The sequence below is a fragment of the Stenella coeruleoalba genome, assembly GCF_951394435.1.
Source record: "Stenella coeruleoalba genome assembly, chromosome: 1".
NCBI classification, from domain to species: domain Eukaryota; kingdom Metazoa; phylum Chordata; class Mammalia; order Artiodactyla; family Delphinidae; genus Stenella; species Stenella coeruleoalba.
This window is the reverse complement of record NC_137169.1, coordinates 18,990,335-19,011,800: the sequence shown is the minus strand read 5'-3', so window position 1 is coordinate 19,011,800 and position 21,466 is coordinate 18,990,335. Positions and strand designations below refer to the sequence as shown.

The 21,466-nt window shown below is 43.7% G+C and overlaps 1 protein-coding gene across 2 annotated transcripts in view; it reads right to left on the bottom strand.

Annotated features, from left to right (window-relative positions):
- Positions 1-12,281: 12,281 nt before the first annotated feature.
- The window catches only part of NCMAP (non-compact myelin associated protein), a 42,502-nt gene continuing 33,317 nt past the window's right edge, over positions 12,282-21,466 (bottom strand). For both annotated transcript variants that reach the window (XM_079931177.1, XM_079931176.1), the window contains exons 3-4: positions 19,578-19,662; positions 12,282-15,232 (exon numbers count right to left, since the gene is read on the bottom strand). In XM_079931177.1, the coding sequence (XP_079787303.1) occupies positions 15,091-15,232; positions 19,578-19,662 (227 nt within the window). In that variant the 3' untranslated portion in view covers positions 12,282-15,090. The remainder of the gene's footprint in view (positions 15,233-19,577; positions 19,663-21,466) is intronic.

The window sequence follows — 21,466 nt, the reverse complement described above, 5'->3', positions numbered from 1 at the left end:
CATGTATCTATGCCTAGTGTTACTTTTAATGAGACTTTGAATGTTTATTGATCACCAGTACTTGAATGAACATTTTAAAATGTAATTATTGCAATCACTGGTTAAGAATGTTTTATAATGTCCATATGTGTTATTTTTCAATGATCAAAATGTAATTTGCTTTTTCATTTCTTAATGAATGTTTGGGATTTTTATTTTCTACTTTTCAGAAGATAAGCCCCAGGTCTTACTGTATCCCTCACAATCTGAATTTGTTTGCACTGGTTCATTTCTAAAGAAAATTCTTGAAAAATTTCCCTCCCATATGATAATCACTGGTAACAGCTTTTCTATAGTCAGTGCAAAATTACTGCTACTAAGAGATCATGATGGAGGGTGAAATTATTAGAGATCAAATATGTAATCATTTCAAAGATAAAATCCAGTTTACTCATGGATTTTAGCTATTTTTTCACTGGGTAAATTATGCTACATTTATTTATAAATGAGTTTATGCATTTTCATGCCTCCTAATAAATGTATTTTTTTCCTGTTAAAAAAAAAAAAGGAGAGGAAAGAAGGAAGAACAATGGGGATGGTAAATAAGTGGATGAATATTTAAAAATACAACTTTTTGTTCTTTTCTTAAATTTCTTGAATGTCAATTGACTTCAAGGCAAAACTAATAACAGTGTAAGTTGGGATTTTTTTTTTAACACATGTAGACATAAAATATGTGGCAACGACACAAAGGACAATAGGGGTGTAAGTGAAATTATACCATTGTAAAGATGTCAGTTTTCTCCAAACAGATTTATTTTTATTGTCCATTACCCAATAAAAATCCAAACAGAAGTTTTGAGGAAATTGCAAGCTGATTCCGTTATTTTTATGAAGACAAATGTCCAAAAATAACCACTGCTAAAGAGCAGTTTAAGGTGGGAGGACTTGACCTCCTGTATTAGTTAAGAAAATGCAGTATCTTAAGTGAAGTAAGTCAGAAAGAGAAAGACAAATACCATATGATATCACTTATATGTGGAAACTAAAATATGACACAAATGAACTAATCTATGAAACAGAAACAGACTCACAGACATGTAGAACAGACTTGTGGTTGCCAAGGGGGAAGGGGCATGGGAGAGGGATGGATTGGGAGTTTGGGATTAGCAAATGCAAACTATTATATACAGGATGGATAAACAACGAGGTCCTACTGTATAGCACAGGGAACTATATTCAATATACTGTAATAATCCATAATGGAAAAGAATGTAAAAAAGAATGTATATATATGTATAACTGAATCACTTTTCTGTACAGCAGAAATTAACACGTTGTAAATCAACTATACTTCAATAAAAGAAATTTAGAAAAAACAACAAAAAAACCAACAACATAAAAGCAAACATATTGACAAACTCACCAAAGAAAACAATAGCATAGAAAAAGCCCCACATGTATATGAAAATTTGACATAAGACAGAGGCAGCTTTGTAGATATTAGAGAAAGGATGAGTGACACCGAGGCAACTGGTTATGCATATAGAAAAAATGAAATTGGATTCATACTTCACCCTACACATAAAAGTTCATTCCTAATGATTAAAAACTTTCATGTGAAAGGCAAAACTTAAAAAAAAAAAAGCTTCAAGAGCATATCTTTAAGGCCTAAGGATAGGAAAGATTTCCTTAAACAAGATACAAAAAACCTGCTAACTATAAGATAAAAATAGGAATAAATTTGAATACATTAAGTAAAAAGTGTTTGTTCATCAAAAGATACCACAAAGATGGGACTCCTCTGGCAGTCCAGTGGTTAAGACTCTGCACTCCCCATACAGGGGGCACGGGTCTGATCCTTGGTCAGGGAACTAAGATCCCACATGCCACATGGTGTGGCCTAAAAAAAAAAAAAAGATATCATGAAGGGAGTCAAAAGACAAGTTGTAAACTGGCAAACTGGGAGAAGATATTTGCAACAAAATTATTGAAACTGAGAAAAGATTAACATCTAGAGTAGATACTGTTACAAACTACCATAAACAAGAAAAAGACACACAACCCAACGCAAAGATGGGCAAAGACTTGAGCCAGCATTTCACAGAACTTATCAACATATGACAAGATGCTCAACCTCTCTAGAAATCTAGGAAATGCAAATTAAGATCACAAGGTACCAGTTTACATCTACTAGACTACTCAAAATTATGAAGTCTAGTGATACAAAGTGTTGAAGATGTGGATGAAACAGAACTCTCATGTACTGCTGGTGGAAGAGGAAATTTTACAAACACTTTAGAAAATAAGTTGGCATTATTGAATAAAATTAAAGGTGTGCAAACCTTATGACCCAGCATTTCTACTCCAAACAATTGTATGCATGTACCAAGAGATATGTATAAAATATTCATAGCAATATCCTTTCTACTGGCAAAAACTTGGAGGTAAACCTAAATGTCTGTCATCAGGATAATGGGTAGATTGTAACATGTTTCCAAAGTGGAATATCATGCAGAAAGAAACAAAATTATGTACAGCTACATGCAACAAAATAGATGAAACAGAAATATAAAGTTGACTGAAAAAAAAAAGAAGTTGCAGAAGACTATGCACACTATAAGCTCATTTATGAAAAGCTGAAAAAAAACTAGCAAAACTAAACAATGTATTATTTTAGGGAAGCACACATTTATGACAAATTTATTTTTAAAATGAGGAACATTCAGGAAAATGGTTCCCTGGTGCGGGGTGGGTGAGAATAGAGAATATGATAGGGAAAGAACACAGAGGTAGATTATTAAACAGCACTGGTAATGCTGCAACTCGAGTTGAGTTAGAGTGGTTCAGAGCCATTTTTTAAAATGTTACATATTTTATTTGGTATTTTACAAATACAACACAATGTGGGGGAGAAAAACTCCTGGCAATATGGTTAGATCGTTGAACTCAATAGCTGGGATGCAAAAGACAATGGACTCATATTTTCAAAGTGCTGAAGGCAAAGAACTTTGACACTAGAATTTTATCTCTGGTTATACTGTCATTTATTTATTTATTTTTAAAATAAATTTGTTTATTTTATTTATTTATTTTTGGCTGTGTGGGGTCTTTGTTGCTGCACACAGGCTTCCTCTAGTTGTGGTGAGCGGGGCTACTCTTCATTGCAGTGTGCGGGCTTCTCATTGTGGTGGCTTCTCTCGTTGTGGAGCAGAGGCTCTAGGCGCGCGGGCTTCAGTAGTTGTGGCACGTGGGCTCAGCTGTTGTGGCTCGCGGGCTCTAGAGTGCAGGCTCAGTAATTGTGGCACATGGGCTTAGTTGTTCCGCGGCATGTGAGATCTTCCCGGACCAGGGCTCGAACCCGTGTCCCCTGTATTGGCAGGTGGATTCTTAACCACTGTGCCACCAGGGAAGTTCTATACTGTCATTTAAATACTCGAGGAAAATAAATATTTATTCAAGGTCTCAGAAATGTTGCCATGTAAAGACCTTCTCTGAAATCCCTCCTGAAGTAAGCATAAAGCAAGAAGAGAACTGAATCCAGGAGAAAGCAATGAGATATGGGGAATAAAGGAGAATAAATGAATTAATAAATTTTATTAGTGTCTAAATAGTGATTTCTCCCCTTCCCTCCCTCTCCCCCCTCAAGAAAAACAAAAAAAACAAACAACAACAACAAAAGAACCCAAAGGTTGCAAACATCAGAACTAAACTCTATGTGCTCTTAGCTGGTAATCAGAGAAATGCAAATGAAAAGAACAATTAGATAATATTTTATATCTGTAATAATGCCAAACATTAGAAACGCAAGGTACTTCAAAGGGCCAGGAAGGATATGGAGGAAACAGGATTTTCCACAAATTGTTGATGGGGGTAGGCATATATTATGTGTGCTTTCTCCCTGGCAGGCCTTTTGGCTGTACTTAGTTGAATTAAGCATATCTATGTTTGTCCTGTGACTCACCAATTCTACTCCTGAGTATACATACCATCCCACTCTCTCCACTCCCCACCCCCAAAATACCGAAAAGGTCTTTCACGCAGGTTCATAAGGTGTAAGTTGCAGAAAGTTTATTTCATGCTGTGTATATAGCTGGAGCTGCAGGCAAACCGTGTGTCCCCCGTCAAGGAGGCGGATGAGGAAATGTGGCATTTGATGGCACACTAGGCAGCGGTCAGAAGTAACGAACTGGATTTACATTCAGCAGTACGGTTCGATCTTAAATATGTTTAGTGAGAAAGTAAGAAGCAGAATATCTACACGATATTTATGTAAATTTATGTACATTCAAAACATTTATTCTTAAATGAACACTGTATATTTTTCAAGACACTTTCATTCACCCCATCATGTATTCAATAGTATTTTTTTAAATACTGGTTGTCTGTCAGGCACCACTCTTGACGTTGGGAATATAGCAGCACACTAAGCAAAATTGTGTTTTTTATGGAACTTATATTCTACTAGAAGAAGAGAGATGACAAGGAAAAATAAATGAGGAACACAGGATGGAGATTGCGGGTGGAGGAGATGTGCTATTTTATACAGGGCGGCTGTGGAAGTCCTCTCTGATAAGGAGACCTTGGGGCAGAAGCCTGTTTTAAGAGGAACAAGACTGGTTATGTGAGGGAAGAGAACTCCGGGCAAAGAGAACGGTTAGTGCAAAGGTCCTGAGGTGGGAGAACGTTTGGCATGTTTTAGGACATTAAGGAGGCCAGTGCATGGCCCGAGTAGAGTGAGAGAGGGAGTTACAGGAAGTGAGAGATGTAGTGGGCGAGGTCACACAGGACCTTGCAGGCTGTGGTAAGTGCTGAGGGTTTTGCTTGGAACAAAATGAGAATCCATTAGATGCTTTTTAGCAGAGGAGTGAAAACATCTGGCTTATTTTTACAGGATCACCATGGTTATTGTGCAGAGGCAAGACTAGAGGCTGGGAGAGCAGTGAGGAGGGATTACAGTGATCCAGGGCACGGTGCTGGTAATTTAGAATAGGGTGGTAGGAGAGATGTGAAAGGCAAATCTTTAGAGAAAAAAGAAAAGCTGCCAGAGAGTATCTTCAAGAACTAGGGATGGGAAATATTTCAAACAAGGTATTTTCAGAAGTGTTAACCATAAAAGAAACAAATTACATTTGTTCCTCAAAAGATACCACCAGGGCTTCCCTGGTGGCCCAGTGGTTGAGAGTCCGCCTGCCAATGCAGGGGACGCGGGTTCGTGCCCCGGTCCAGGAAGATCCCACGTGTTGCAGAGCGGCTTGGCCCGTGAGCCATGGCCGCTGAGTCTGCGCGTCCGGAGCCTGTGCTCCGCAACGGGAGAGGCCACAACAGTGAGAGGCCCGCATACCGCAAAAAAAAAAAGATACCACCAAAAGTAAAAAGACAAGTTGCAAACTGGGAGAACAGAGAGAGTTTTAAAAAGAGCGGACAATTTATTAATAAATGGGTGTGAGGGAACAGGAGGAACCTGAGATGTTGCTGAGGGTTCACTGGGAGGGAAAGACTGGGGAAGAGTAAGTTTAGGTGGAAAAAACAGGAGTTTGGTTTGGTTTATGTTTGGGATGCCCATTAGACATCCAAGTGGAGGTATTGAGGAGTCTGTTGGCCATTTATCTAGAATAGAATTCAGGGGAAAGTTCTGAGGATACACTTTTGGGAGTTGCAGTAGATAGAAGGTATTTAAATCGTGGGGTTAGATGAAGTCACGTAGAGACCATAACAGCAAGAGAGCCTGAGACCAAGCCCCGAGACACTCCATTATTTAGCAGGAGGGAAGGTGGTGCGGAGCCAGCAAAGAGGCTGAAAAGGAATGGCCGCTGAGGTTGGAAGAGAACCAAGAGAGCATGGGGTTCTGGAGGCTAAGCGGGGAACCATTTCCAGAAGGAAGGAGCAATAGGCTGTGCCCGATTCTGCTGATAAGCTGATAAAATGAGCGAGGAGGACTGAATAGTTTTGGCAAAGATAATTTAATGCAATGATGGGGTTGAAAGCCTCACTGCTAGAGAGAGCTTTAGAGAGACCAGGAAAAGAAGTGGGTAAAGCAAGCAGAGACAGCACTTTTTTTTTTTTTTTTTTTTTTTTTTGGTGGGGCTGAAGATACAAGGACTTTATTTCATCACCCCTACTCTCCATTCAAACAGTAATATAGGGCTTCCCTGGTGGCGCAGTGGTTGGGAGTCCGCCTGCCGATGCAGGGGACATGGGTTTGTGCCCCGGTCCGGGAAGATCCCACATGCCGTGGAGCGGCGGGACCCGTGAGCCATGGCCGCTGGGCCTGCACTTCCGGAGGCTGTGCTCCGCGACAGGAGAGGCCACGACAGTGAGAGGCCCGTGTACCGCAAAACAACAACAACAAAAAACCCCAAAACCCCCCAGTAATATAAAAAGAATAGAGACACACACACACAAATCAGGCCATGAGATTAGCAGCTAATCCCCCTCCTCCCTGTCACTCCTGGATCCAGTTATGTGATTGAAGTTTAACTGATGTTTATCCTCACCTCCTCCTGCTTCTCCCTCTGTCCAGGGCTCTGGTCTTCGCTGGAGCTTCCACCAGCAGGTGGGAGAAGGGAGGCAGACCTTGGAGAAGCCTGTGTGTGGCAGCTTGGTCCTCCGAGAACAGGTGGGGTGGGGACACGGGGTGGGCTGCCGTCCGCTCTCTCTCTTCCAGCCTTCTTCGTGGCCCCAGGCAGCCCTCCAACCCCAACAACGTGGCCAGCCCGTGCCTGATGACACCGTCCCTCTGGCCTCTCAATTTCGCCTCTACAGCCCCTGTGAGACTGCCAAACCCTGATGGTCCTCGTGCCAAAGCCTCCGCTTCCCTCAGATACAGCTCTTTCCCTTAGCAGAGCTCCCTGGCCAGGGCGTCCAACCTCCACAGACCCCTGACCTGGAGGAGTTAGAGGCTAGAAGTTTGGGGCAGAGGTGGGGGCAGTTTATCCCACCTGTCACTCGAGTGGACCATCATCAGCATATGACAACCTGCCCCAGCATCTCCAGGAAGGGACTGCAGTGGTGACACCTCCCTCAACAGCTCAGGCCACGCGGACATGGGACGTAGTTGCTCTGTAGATAAAGCAGTGAGCGGCAGAGCCCAGCCAGGACCCGCCCCGCCTGCACTTCACTGCCCACGCCCCTCTTTGAGTTAGGAGCGTAAGGCTGCACACACCAGCGCCCCTATTGCCAGACTGGACCAACAAGGCATAGTCCCCGACTTCTTGGGGCACTTCTTGCAGTGGGACAGTCACTGTGGTCAGGATCTCCAGCCCCCGACCCCCCGAAATGAAGCACCATGGCCAGACCACCCGCGAGGTTGGTGCCAGTCGGCAGCCAGATTCAGCTACCCCAATACATGCAGGTCTGAACCTGATTTTTCCCCTTCAGCATTCTGAGGTCTCCTGGGCCCATCTTTGCGCCCCGTGCTCCCTCCTCTCCTCCTCTGAGACCCCTCCCCACCACTTCCTTTTCTTCTTCCTCTGAGCTCTGCTTCTCCTTCAGAGGATGCTCCTGTCTTCCACATCAGTGACTTCCATGTGTGACCCAGAGCATGTGCTTATCCTCCCACCTCGACTCACAAAGAGAGGCGATAGTTCCACCGAGGACCCACCATCTCGCAGACAGGACAGGGCCCTCCCAGTGTGCTCCAGACAGTGGTAAGAATGAGGTTCCAGGGCAGGGGGCATGAGGTTGAGGAAGACATCTCCCAGGAGCCCACCCCAAGCAAAACTGAGTAAAATCTGGAGTGGAAAGCAGTGTCAGGGGACCTGGACTCCTCAGGGATAAGGAAGTGGAAGAAAAATGGAGCTGCAGAGATCGGCACTGTGGCCCCAGTGCATAGGCTGTGCTCATGGTCATGTCCATGTCCTCTGTGGGAGAGGCTGTCATGGCAGTGGCCATGGCTATGGCCATGGGGCAAATCCTCCATGCTCGTGATCGGGAGTGTGCCCACGCCAGATGCTCTTGTGAGTGTGGCCACGGGCACGGGCGTGACTGTCCTTGGTAGAAATCCACACCTGGGTGCCTGCGGCTGTGACCACAGAAGTTCTCATGCAGGCCTCCATGACCCTCATGTCTGGTCACCAGAAGCCCCAAGGCCACCCAGGTGAGCAGTCCTACAGCCACCCAGTGCGGGTCCCTGGGCCTCAGGCCACCAAGCTTACCAGAGGGACAGAGACAGTGACTCCACTTGACCTTCAGCTCTATACCTGTGTGGGGTCAGCTTTATTCCACTCATGCCCTCTGTCCACTTCTCTGGTCGCTCCTCCATTCCATTCTGTCCCCACCCTCATTGTTCCCAAGACTCTTCCTAAGAGTACGCCGCAGACAGCACTTTTGAAGAATTTTGCTATCAGGGAAAGCAGAGAGGTGGCCCAGTGCCTGAAGGGGCCCGAGTGGTCAATGGAAAGTTTTTGCTTGTTATTTTTAATGAGATAAATTAAATAAATGAAAGGGAGTGTCTATGGTGGAGATGAAAAGTAGGAGTGGCGATTCAGGGTGAAGTGGAAAACGTAAAATAAGAAGGGGCTCACTTGGTCAGAGATGACGGCGCCGTGAACTTGGAGAGAATGGTGGAGGGGCCAGGCAGGGAGGAGAAGCAAACACACAGAACAAAACAAAACAAACACCACCCTCTTCTCCCCTCCTTTATTATGCAGAGAAAACTGCCCAATTCACAGATTCTTCCAGTCAAGGTTGTGAATACTGAGACATAAAAGTTTTGTATCTTTTTTACTCCATATGCCTCCTAAGACAAGAACTGGAAAGCTAGAAAGAATGCCTAAATTGGTTGTTGTATTTCTCTGAGATCAATTAAGGCACTGCAGCATCTTTAAGAACATCTGGGGGCCCAGGTAACATTCATTCAAGCGATTGAGTTGAGGCAGGAAGGGACCCTCTCTGCTACTATCTGGGCTGTGATCAGGTAGAGGGTTTCATGTCACTAGAGACCTGAAGGTCATTCTTGTTTTTACCTGCTTCTCCCAAACGTGGGCAGACAGTCAAGAGTCCAGGACAGTAGTATCTGCTGAACCACAGTAGTTCGCCTCTTTGCCAGGAAATTTTCTGTATGGGGAATGGGTGTCCTGGGACAAAGGGCTACAGAGCTGATACAATGCCCCCCTGTGTGTTCCCATCCAGTGGGCCGGAGAGGATTCCTGGAGACATTTTTGTTGGGTTACTGCACACCCACAAATAGCTACTTAAAAAAAGGAAAAGAACAAAACTTCACAATTAGAGGGCTATTTACAAAAGGCATTTAAAAATTAACAGACACACAGATGCTCCTGTTACTTTTTGCAATAGACTTGAAACTGTTCTCCCAGCCTCCAGTCTCTCCCACACCAATCCATTCTGCACATTATAGCAAGATTCATCTCCTTAAAGCACAGATCTGATCTGGTCACTTCCACACTCCAGCACCTTCTGTGGCTCCCCATTGCCCTTTATTTATTTATTTAGATGGCTGTGTTGGGTCTTTGTTGCTGTACGTGGGCTTTCTCTAGTTGTGGCGAGTGGGGGCTACTCTTCGTTGCGATTCACAAGCTTCTCACTGCAGTGGCTTCTCTTGTTGCGGACCATGGGCTCTAGGTGCACGGGCTCAGTAGTTGTGGCACACTGGCTTCGTTGCTCCGTGGCATGTGGGGTCTTCCCGGACCAGGGATCGAACCTGTGTCCCCTGCATCGGCAGGCGGACTCTCAACCACTGCGCCACCAGGGAAGCCCAAAGCTGTTAGTTTTTAAAAAGGCAAGCCGCAAGCTGACAGAGGACTTATATCCAGAATACATATAAAACTCTGACCAGTCAGTAATGAAAAAGGAAAGAAGCAAATACAAAAAATGGACAGACAAATGGAAAGATAACTTCATAAAAGATGAACCCTAATGAAATTGAAATGGCCAATGAACATATGAAAAAGCGATCAGTTCCATTAATCATCAGGGAATACAAATTAAAACCATAATGAGCACCCACTGCACACACATCAGAATGAGTGAAATGGAAGATTCTGAACATATCCTAGTGTTAGTAAAAGATGGGGAGCAGGTGGTTAATAAAAGATGGGGAGGGCTTCCTTAGTGGCACAGTGGTTGAGAGTCTGCCTGCCGATGCAGGGGACGCCGGTTCATGCCCCAGTCCGGGAGGATCCCACATGCCGCGGAGCGGCTGGGCCCGTGAGCCATGGCTGCTGAGCCTGCGCGTCCGGAGCCTGTGCTCTGCAACAGGAGAGGCCACAACAGTGAGAGGCCCGCGTACCGCAAAAAAAAAAAAAAAAAAAAAAAAAAAATCCTACCCATTCTTCCAGGTTCTTTTTAAATACTCCCTCATTAACATTCACAAAGTCACAAAGTCTCTGGGATAAGAGTAATTGGTGGCGACTTACTTCCTCTATGATTTCACAGCACTTTGGGATCCTGTGATCACTTGCCTGGAAGCATGTGCATGGAAAGAGCAAGAGCTTTGGGGACCTGGGTTCTAGTGCCGGCCACTTCCCATGTGGGTGGCCACGAGCAAGTCCCCCACAGCCATATAGTACTTAGCTACCAGCAACAGGAAGTGACCCTTGATTTCAACAGAAAAGGGAATCAGGTAGTTGCTAGAATTCCTGGAAGGCTAGAACCAGGCTCAGAGATATGATGCCCGGTGTGATGCTTAAAATCCTACTACAGAACTAGTTTGGTACAGATACCATGGCTGATGTTGTCAGGCACAGCTCACGTAGTCAACGTCAATGGGCACTGGGTCTGGACTCAGGAATGCCCCTGCCACTGCCGCTAGAATCCCTGATGTGGCTGCCTCTTGAAGTGGAGGGTGCCAACACACCTGCCACCAGAGCAGATCCTGCAGTTCCTATCCCTCGAGGTTGCCAACTTCTGGATTCAAAGTCTGCGGCACAGGTGTCTGATTGGCAAAGCCTAGGTCATGTGACCTCCCCCTAGCTGCAAGAGACTCCGAGAAAATGAGTGTCTGGCCTTTCCAGTTTTTATAACAGGAGGTGGTCTTGTCTCTTAAAGTAGAGGACTTCCCAAACGCAGGAATGGTCACTGCTGGGGCTCAGAGTAGCCTGCCCAAATACACCATGATGGCATATTGATTATTTTGAATTAAAGTTACTTGAGAAACAGCTAGTAGAAAAAAAAATGATATTAAAGAAAACCTCTCTGACCCCCCTGTTTCTCCCTGATAGTGGGAAATAAATCTCCCATGGGAAGGTATCCTCCTTATACCAGGAGGATAAAAAGCATCCTTATCACCAGAGTTAGGGAATTCAAGGCTAAGAAATCTGTATAAAGAAACATTGTTACTTCTTCATTCATCTGCTACACCAAGCACGAGCCCCTTTGTTCCATTGAATCTTCACAAATAATTGCTTCTTTGTCTAAAAATGATATTGCATAAACAGCCTGCTTTGGTCACTTCAGGGGTCCCATTTCTATGAGACCTCCATGCATATAAATTTATTTTTTTTCTCCTGTTAATCTGTCTTATGTGTATATATATATATATATATATTTTTTTTTTTTTTTTTTTTTTTTTTTTTGCGGTACGTGGGCCTCTCACTGTTGTGGCCTCTCCCGTTGTGGAGCACAGGCTCCGGACGTGCAGGCTCAGCGGCCGTGGCTCACGGGCCCAGCCGCTCCATGGCATGTGGGTTCTTCCCAGACCGGGGCACAAACCCGTGTCCCCTGCATCGGCAGGCGGACTCTCAACCACTGCGCCACCAGGGAAGCCCTGTCTTATGTATATTTAATAATTAGACCAGTCAAATGAACTCGACATCACCAAAAGAAGGACACATGTCCATGACATCACCTACAGACAAGCTACCTCCCTGCACCTGTTTCCTCATCCAAAAAACAGAACTAATGATGGCTCTATGCAGGGAGCTGTAATGGTTAAAGGAGCTGGTGGGTAGGAAGGACCCATCCTACGCCTGGCTCACAGCAGGAGCTTAGTTAATGGTAAACATCATTATTGGTGATTTGGGCTCCATTCTAATGTCTCCTCCACTCCCCAGGGTCCCCAAACCTTGGCTTCTCAGCCTGCTGTGAAATGGGATTCTCTGCATAATATTTCATCAAGTTAACACATTTTCTACCTCACAGAGCAGCCCATCTTTCCCACCATCCTATAGAAGTGAGAACGCAATGTTTGAAACAGCTCCGGCTTTCCCTCAGGGCACTGTCTACATTGTCAGGGGAAGGAAGTTTCTAAAAAATGTATTTGTTATCTCTAAACTGAATTGAAATCAACTCAACAAATGTTTGATTTAAACTTTTTTATTTTTAGACATTTTTCTTTAAGCGTTTAATATCATTTATTGATTCAGTGGCCAAATAAGGCAGCATCTGCTCTGTTAGGAAAGGCACCTGTCAGAAAAGAAATTCAACTGTGCTGCAGGATCCCTGTCTCAGGAGGCCAGCCGCAGACTCCCTGAGAGCAGGGACCATGCTTACTGTATTTAGTAGCACCTCAACTGGCATACAGGAGCCCTTAAAGGATGTTTACTGAGGTAATCGTCATCAGTTAAAAACAAAACACAACGCTTTTCTTTGCCTCCCCCTCACCTCTCTACCTCCCCCTTCCATTTCCAAGCTTTCATTTATACTAGAGGGATATGTTCTTCTTTCTTTCAGGAAGATTCCACTGTGGACAGAAGAGTTTGGCTTTAGGGCTAGAACACTCCAATTTTTTTTTTTTTTTTTTTTTTTTTTTGCGGTACGCGGGCCTCTCACTGTTGTGGCCTCTCCCGTTGCGGAGCACAGGCTCCGGACGCGCAGGCTCAGCGGCCATGGCTCACGGGCCCAGCCGCTCCGCGGCACGTGGGATCTTCCCGGACCGGGGCACGAACCCGTGTCCCTCGCATCGGCAGGTGGACTCTCAACCACTGCGCCACCAGGGAAGCCCTAATCTTTTTTTTTTTTTTAAAGCAGAATACATCTGGGAAACATATCTGTGTGGGCTTGAGTCCTTAAATGGCTTTGTCCTGGTTCGAGGCCATCTCATGCCTTGCTCCTTGGGCCTAAGTGGTGGGGGAATGAAGCAGAAATCCTTAGAGCTTGGATGGATTTGGAAACGGCCCCTTTGTCTACAATCATGGAAGCCCAGAGGAGGCTACCAAAGTGGCTTTGCCCCACCTTTGGTGTGGAAGCTGACCCCCGACCTCCACTCAGACACATGGGTAAGCCTGTCCTCCTCTTGCTCAGCTCACAAAAGAATCCATGTTCTGTGAGCCGGGATGTTAGGGAAGAGTGTGATACAACAAAAAGATGGGCTTTGGAGTCAAAGAGGCCACGGTTTGAGTCTTGTCTTTGCGACTTACTGTCTCACAAGCTGTGAGACTTTGAGCAAGTATTTTTTCTTCTTGAGTTTGAAATTCTCATTGGCAAATGGGAAAAATAATACCTCCCAGGGTTATTGGGAAAAATAAATCCCATGACATAACTTATGTAAAACACCTTGCAAAGTGTCTGCTGGATAGTTAAACACAGGAGGGAGAAGAGATGTCTGGGGAGAAAGAATTTGCCTGTATTTCTCCAGATATATTCAAGTGAGCATTTTTATAGTGGGATGACATGAACTGTGTGACCCTGTGTCCGTCTTCTTACCTCCTGACCCTCAGTTTTCCCTCAAAAGAGATTTCCCTCAGAAGGAGAGACTCCTAGAGTTTAAGGTTAAATGTCAGAGTGTGTCACTGTCTGTAACAGAATACAGATTTATTACCTTGTTTCCAAGATGCCTTCAACTGTAAAATGCACAACTGGCTAAAAAACAGCTTTTTGAGAGAGAGAGAGAAAAAAAATGCAACCTCATTAGTGGACCCATCCATTTTAAGACATATTCTGATTGCAGAATCATTAAAATGGGAACAAGTGTATGTCTTACAATGGAAGAAATTCATAATAATAATGCTGGCTCCCATTTATAAAGCATCTGCTGGGCGCCAGGTGCTACCTAAGCTGTTTTACTAAGTCCCTGGCTTGTCATAGTCACCCAGTGAGGCAGACGTTATTCCCATTTCATGTTAGGAAACAGAATACGGAGGGGTCAAGTCACTTTCCCAAGGCCACAAAACCAGGAAATAGGGCTTGGAAGGCAGGTCTTCTTAATTCCAAAATGCTTTCCTCTTTCAGTAGGTTGTTCTCCAGGCTGAAGTGTCAAAGAGATGAGTTCTGTCCAGAGGAATGGTTTGTGAATGTGGTACTTTGAATATATCCTGAATCTTTGCAAGGTGACCAGGAAGGGCAGAGGTAACATAAATAGAGCTGTAATCTAATCAGTCTCCAAATACTGGACCTTGGAGGTAAGATGGTAACTGGAGAGTGAGGATTGCTCAGAATCCAAATAGAGGGAAGCCAAGAAATGAGACTGAGTCAAGGTTAATCCAGCCCCCGTGGGGGTGTGTGGGGGGAGGGGCCCTGACCAGACACCAGGCTTATTCCAGGCCCATGGACACTACAGCAAGCTTTCATCCTAGATGCTGTTCTTCCTCAAGGTCATCCTATGTCTTCGACTTTGACTCTTTACTAAAGAAGTAGACACCTTTGGAGAAGAATCCAGTTTCCCCCAAAACCTTTCTTAAAGAGGGAGAAATGTGCTGATCGATGATCATGGGCTAGCTAGCAGTCATTTAGCACTGGAACAAGTTATAAATTAACAAGCTGGGCTGTTGGTGAGTTAGTGCCTGATTATGGGATTGACTATTTTGCTCTACAAAGCTGTGGATATGGCCCTTCCTCTGATATGACCTCAGGGCAGACCCTCTAAGGAGCATGCCCTGACCCCTGACTCCTGACCAGAAGACTCCTGGGCCATCTGCCTGTCTGTCTGTCTGTCTAGCTATTGTGTTTGTGGGGAGACAGCTAAACCCACAGCAGTGGATTCCCAAAATAGCACAGCTTTTTGGAAGGGTGGCAGCAGGGATATGGACGTACCTGGGGTGGGGCCCGGCAGGATGGGGTTGGGGGTTGCCTGAAGCATCAGGGATTGCATAAGAGATGCCCCTGTTGACCTGACCGGAACAAACTCATAGTGAAGCTGCCAGAGGAGAAATGTGCTTCTTGGTCTTGACTGAAGGCTCTTTGGACAGTGGCCGAGACAGCACCCAGGATGGGGGGTCACCGAGTCTCCACGTGGACGTCAACAGGGCTGAAGGTCACAGTTGCAGGGTGTTGGCTGCTGTTGCTGTTTGGGCCCACGGCAGAAGGGGAGGCTGGCTTGGGGACCTTGGGCTCCAGCTCCCGTCTTGTCCTCATTTTCCTGTAATGAGATACACACGCATGGCTGAGCCTTCCCCCTCATATGCCTTGGGGAACGAGCTCAGTGACTACAGCTCCAGTGATGAAATTAATATAGATCATCGTTAAATCATGTTGCTTAATTGCCAATCACAGAAGCTTACAACTGGAAGGGATCTTAGACATCAGGTAGTCTGACCCTTCAGTTTCTTTGTTTAACCTAGGTTGGATACTTAATTTTATTTTTTTTCCTATTAATGAATGAGTAAAGTAGCAGATAGGTGGCTATTTTGAAGGCAAAATGAAGCTATTACGTTTTTTTTCTGTTCAAAGTTGTAACGTGAAGCCTCATTATGCTTGCTAAGTTTATTGCTGGAAATATTGAAGAACTTTTTACACAGTTGAGAAGAGAATGGACTTCAAACATATATCCTGGCTTTCATCTCATATGCCATAAAATTCAATAACTAACAACACTCATTCACTATAATGTCTACATGAAATTTCATCTTGTTGACCTATCGTGCTTCTTTTTTCAAAATTTCAAATCCTCAGAAAAGTTACACAAATAGTACAACTAATACCTGAATACCCTTCACTAAACAATTGACAAACTGTTAACAATTTGCCACATTTGCTTTCTTCCTTTTACTTGCCCCATTTACATACACACACAGACACACACCCACACACACACAGTTTTTTAAAAAATCATGAACCATTTGTGAGTTAGTTGTAGACATCATGCCACTTCAACACTAACTACTCCTAAGAACAAGGGCATTCTTCAATGTAACCATAACACAATTATCACACTTTAAGAACCTTCCATTTTTGTTGTTGTTGAATTAAAATTTCTGCCTATTCTTTTCTTTGCTTTTTGGCTGCATTGGGTCTTCGTTGTGGCGCGCAGGCTTTCTCCAGTTGCGGCGAGTGGGGGCTGCTCTTCATTGTGGTGCGTGGGCTTCTCATTGCAGTGGCTTCTCTTGTTGCGGAGCACGGGCTCTAGGCGCACGGGCTTCAGTAGTTGTGGTGCACGGGCTTAGTTGCCCCGCAGCATGTGGGATCTTCCTGGACCAGGGCTTGAACCCATGTCCCCTGCACCGGCAGGCGGATTCTTAACCGCTGCGCCACCAGAGAAGTCCCCCTATCCTTTTCTTTTATTGAAGTATAGTTGATTTACAATGTTGTGTTAATTTCTTGTGTACAGCAAAGTGATTCAGTTACATATGTATATGTATATTTTTTCATATTCTTTTCCATTATAGGTTGTTATAAGATATTGAATATAGTTCCCTGTGCTATACAGTAGGACCTTGTTGTTTATCTATTTTGTTTGTATCTGCTAATCCCAAACTCCTAATTTATCCCTCTCCCCCAACCCCTGCCTTTTCCCTTTGGTAACCATAAATTTGTTTTCTATGTCTGTGAGTCTGTTTTGTAAATAAGTTCATTTGTATCATATTTTAGATTCCATATATAAGTAATATCATGATATTTGTCTTTCTCTGTCTGACTTACTTCACTTAGTATGATGATCTCTAGGTCCATCCACGTTGCTGCAAATGGCATTATTTCATTATTTCTTATGGCTGAGTAGTATTCCATTGTGTATACATACCACATCTTCTTTATCCGTTCATCTGTCAATGGACATTTAGGTTGCTTCCATGTCTCAGCTATTGTAAATAGTGTTGCTATGAACATTGGGGTGCAAGTATCTTTTTGAATTATAGTTTTCTCCATATATGCCCAGGAGTGGAATTGCTAGATCACATGGTAACTCTATTTTAAGTTTTTTAAGGAACCTCCACACTGTTTTCCATAGTGGCTGTACCAACTTACATTCCCACCAACAGTGGAGGAGGGTTCCCTGTTCTCCACACTCTCTCCGGCATTTATTATTTGTAGACTTATTTTTTTAACTTTTTTTTTTTTTTTTGCGGTACCCAGGCCTCTCACTGTTGTGGCCTCTCCCGTTGCGGAGCATAGGCTCCGGACGCGCAGGCTCAACAGCCATGGCTCATGGGCCCAGCCACTCCGCAGCATGTGGGATCTTCCCGGACCAGGGCACGAACCCATGTCCCCTGCATTGGCAGGCGGACTCTCAACCACTGCACCACCAGGGAAGCCCTAACTTTTTTTTTAACTGATTTTTTTTTTTTTTTTTTTTGGCTGCATTGGGTCTTTGTTGCTGCACACGGGCTTTCTCTAGTTGCAGTGAGCGGGGGCTAGTCTTCATTGAGGTGCACAGGCTTCTCATTGCGGTGGCTTCTCTTATTGCAGAGCATGGGCTGTAAGTGTGTGGGCTTCAGTAGTTGCAGCACACGGGCTCAGTAGTTGCAGCACGTGGGCACAGAGTGCACGGGCTTCAGTAGTTGCAGCTCTCGGGCTCTAGAGCACAGGCTCAGTAGTTGTGGCACATGGGCTTAGTTGCCCCACAGCTTGTTGGATCTTCCCGGACCAGGGATCGAACCCATGTCCCTTGCATTGGCAGGTGGATTCTTAACCACTGGACCACCAAGGAAGTCCAGTAGACTTTTTAATTATGGCCATTCTGACCAGTGTGAGGACATACCTCATTGTAGTTTTGATTTGCATTTCTCTAATATTTAGCAATGTTGAGCATCTTTTCATGTGTCTATTGTCCATTTCTTTGGAGAAATGTCTATTTAGAGACACTTCCATTTTAAAGATGATAAAATCAAAGCACAGAGAGGCTAAATAACTTGCCTGCTTTTGACAGACCAAAGACTGAACCCAGGTTTCTCAATTCCCAGCCCACGTATCATTGTAAACAGGATGGGGTGAGTAGAGTCTCCAACCAAATTTCAACCTAGAAAAGGGGTTTAGAGCTCCAGCAATGATGGAGAGGAATGGCGGGTAGAACCTGCGGTCTGATGCCACTTCCTGGTTTGAAATAGACCCAAACTGTAACAGCCCAAAGATTTTTTAAAATAACATATGAAATGTTATTATTGTTATTATATGTGTACTGGTGGGAGTATTTTCTTTGAAACGAGATGAACTGGGTTTGAATCCCAACTCTGCCAATTAGGGCTGAGTGAATTCAGGCATGTTACTTAATCTTCCTGTGCCTGTTTCACACCTATAAAATTGGGGATATAGAAGCACCCACTTTGTGGTGCTGTTATGAAGACCTAATGAGTTAATACATGTCAAGAGCTTAGAACCGTGCCCAGCACATAGTAAGAGATCAATATATGTTAGCTACCCTTATAAATACATTAATATTATTATAAAAACAATGCAGAAATAAAGAAGCACACCCCTTGACCTTGCAAAAACCAACCAACCAACGAACCTACTAGCAATCCCATCATGCAGACATACTGGTTGTTAACACCTCGTGGTATATCATTTGAACTTTTCCTGGGTGCATGTGCGTAACCCATGTGCATGATCATAATGTACATACGGCTTTAGGGACTTCCCTGGTGGTCCAGTGGTTAAGAATCCACCTTCCAATGCAGGGGACGCAGGTTAGATCCCTTGTAGGGGAACTAAGATCCCATATGCTGCAGAGTACTTAAGCCCACACACCACAACTACTGAGCCTACGCACCCTTGAGCCGGTGCGCCACAACTAGAGAGAAGCTGCACACCGCAATGAAGAGCCACTAGCCGCAACGAAAGATCCCATCTGCCACAACTAAGACCTGACGTAGCCAAAAAATAAATTAATTTTTAAAAAATGACGTACATACTGCTTTGTAAATTTTGACAATATGTTGTAAACAACTTTCCTCATCCATTTATACATTTATACAATATTTTTAATGGCTTCCAGGTCTTCTATGATATAATTGAATTTAGTCTTTTAATTTTGATTTATTCACTGAAAAGAATAATCTTCTAGCAAAGCTGTGACTACAGGTGATAACACAGCAGTTACTCTTCCTACAATTTATATGATTTTATTTCCTCTTATTTGGTCCCAGAAAGTAAAGTCACAGGTATGTGCATTTCAGTATTTGTCACCTCAAATACTCATGTGGTCCACACAATACAACCTAGCAGAGGGCTCTCCAGGAGAAGAGGATTGAAACACTCCTCTCTTATTTGTAAATTACATATAAGAGTTTACTACACAGCTCAAGGTTATTATCATTGTCATTATATTATTATATTTTAAAAATATTTCTCCAAATACAAAAAGATATGGTCACTGTGAAGTTCTTCCAGTAGAACAGACAGCAAAAAAGGACCCACAAAGGGTTAGAGCGTTTGATGATGGACTCATAGATACTGCTGTGCACATAATAGGCACCCACAAACATTACTTCCCATTCATTCTGGCATCACTGAAGGGACCAGACAGTTCCAAAGCCCAGGGCATCCCATACCTGTTGTACATCTTCAGCAAGATCAGAACCACGGTGAAGATGATGATGACAACCACCACAATGGCAGCAACGATGGCTCCCGAACCTACGAGGAAGAGAGGAGTGGAGATGGCTAACGTGCAAACTGAAATGCAAGGAAGGATGCGGAGGCTGGGAGGAAGACACAACACCTGGCATCCTCACTGGGTCAAGGAGAGGAGAGAACGTGAAATCCTGGCATACTCACTGCTGACCCCAGGACAGAGTCACATCTAGAGTGGCAGTGTACCTCTGCCTCCAATGGGACTTGGAGGGCCATATCCTCAGCACCTGCCCTGCCAAAATCCTGCCTTAGGCTAAGCCCTGCTCTTATCATCCCCAAGATAGCCTTGAACTACTTTTGTGAAATAAAACATCCTTCCTTCTTTCAGATGATATAAAAGTAATATGTGGTTTTTGTAGATAATTTTTTTTTTTCCTACAGGACACACATGGGCAACAACAATAGCCCTGTGCCCTGTGTAGATAATTTTGAAAATATACATACAAGCCAAAGAGGAGGGGAAGACGAAGACCTCATTACCCCAAGAGCCACTGATAGTCTACATATGTACACATTCGCCAATGTGATCATGTTTTTGCATATATGCATATTTATCTATCATCTTTTAGAATAATTTATTAATCCTATGTCTGAAAATCCATCTTAAGAAAATATTCATAAATATGGAAAAATATGCGCTTGATAAAAATGGAACCATATTCCATATACCGTTTTACAACAAAATACCCTGATCCTTTTGCTATGTAAGTACATATTTCTCTTCATGACTCTTGAAGGCTGTATAGTACTCCACTGTTTGCCTGTGCCATACTTTGTTTACCAATTCTTTATTGAGGATATTTATGTTGCATTCAATTTTACACTATTAAAAACACGGCTATGATGAATGTCCTTGTAGCTTAATATCTCAGATCCTAATTTCAATATCAGCTCCCAGTCCCAAAGTCAAATTCTAATATTAGGTTCAAGATCAACAGCCTTGCCAGAATTGATATAGAAAACATCAAGAATCATAAACAAGCTTCATACTTTAACCCGATCTATTTGATTCTGGGGAATTGATCATAGGGAATTGATCATAGGGAATAATCCCCAATACAGAAAAAGCTATACGAATGAACATGTTTATTACATTATTGATATTCTAAATATGGGAAGGGTTTAATAAGGTATAGCACACTTATCCATGAAATATACTGTAATTAAAATAATAATTATGAAGACTATGGTACATGGAACACTTTCGATGATAGAAAAGTGTGGAATATAGAATATGATATTATATACACATATACATACATATACGTCATGTTGCAACCATTAAATATGTGCATACAGACATAACATTGAACAAATCATTCGTGGTATGATTCCACGAATACAAAGTTCAAAACCAAGGTAGAATTAATCTATGGTGGTAGAAGTCAGAACAGTGGGTTCCCTTGAGTGCGTGGGGGATAGTGATTGCAAAGGGCACCAGAACTTCTGAAACACGGATGGTGGCCTGATTCTTCATCTGCGGGGCTGGCTACACAGCTGTGTGCACTTTGTGAAAATTCGTCCAGCTGTGCACTTATCATTTGGGCACTTTTTCGAACATATGTAATGCTTTTATAAAAAGTTTACTTAAAAAACAACAACAACTGTGCATTTATTCATAGGAAGAAGGACAGAGGGAAAAAGGGAGGGGGTGGGGAATCCATTGTGGTGTTACTTGTTTTTCTTTCCTTCCTGGGGAGTCCAGTGGGTTTTTCAACCTCGGCTGGATAATTCTCTGTTGTGGGGACTGTCCTGTGCCTTGCAGGGTATTTACCAGCATCCCTGGCCTGTACTCACTAGATACCAG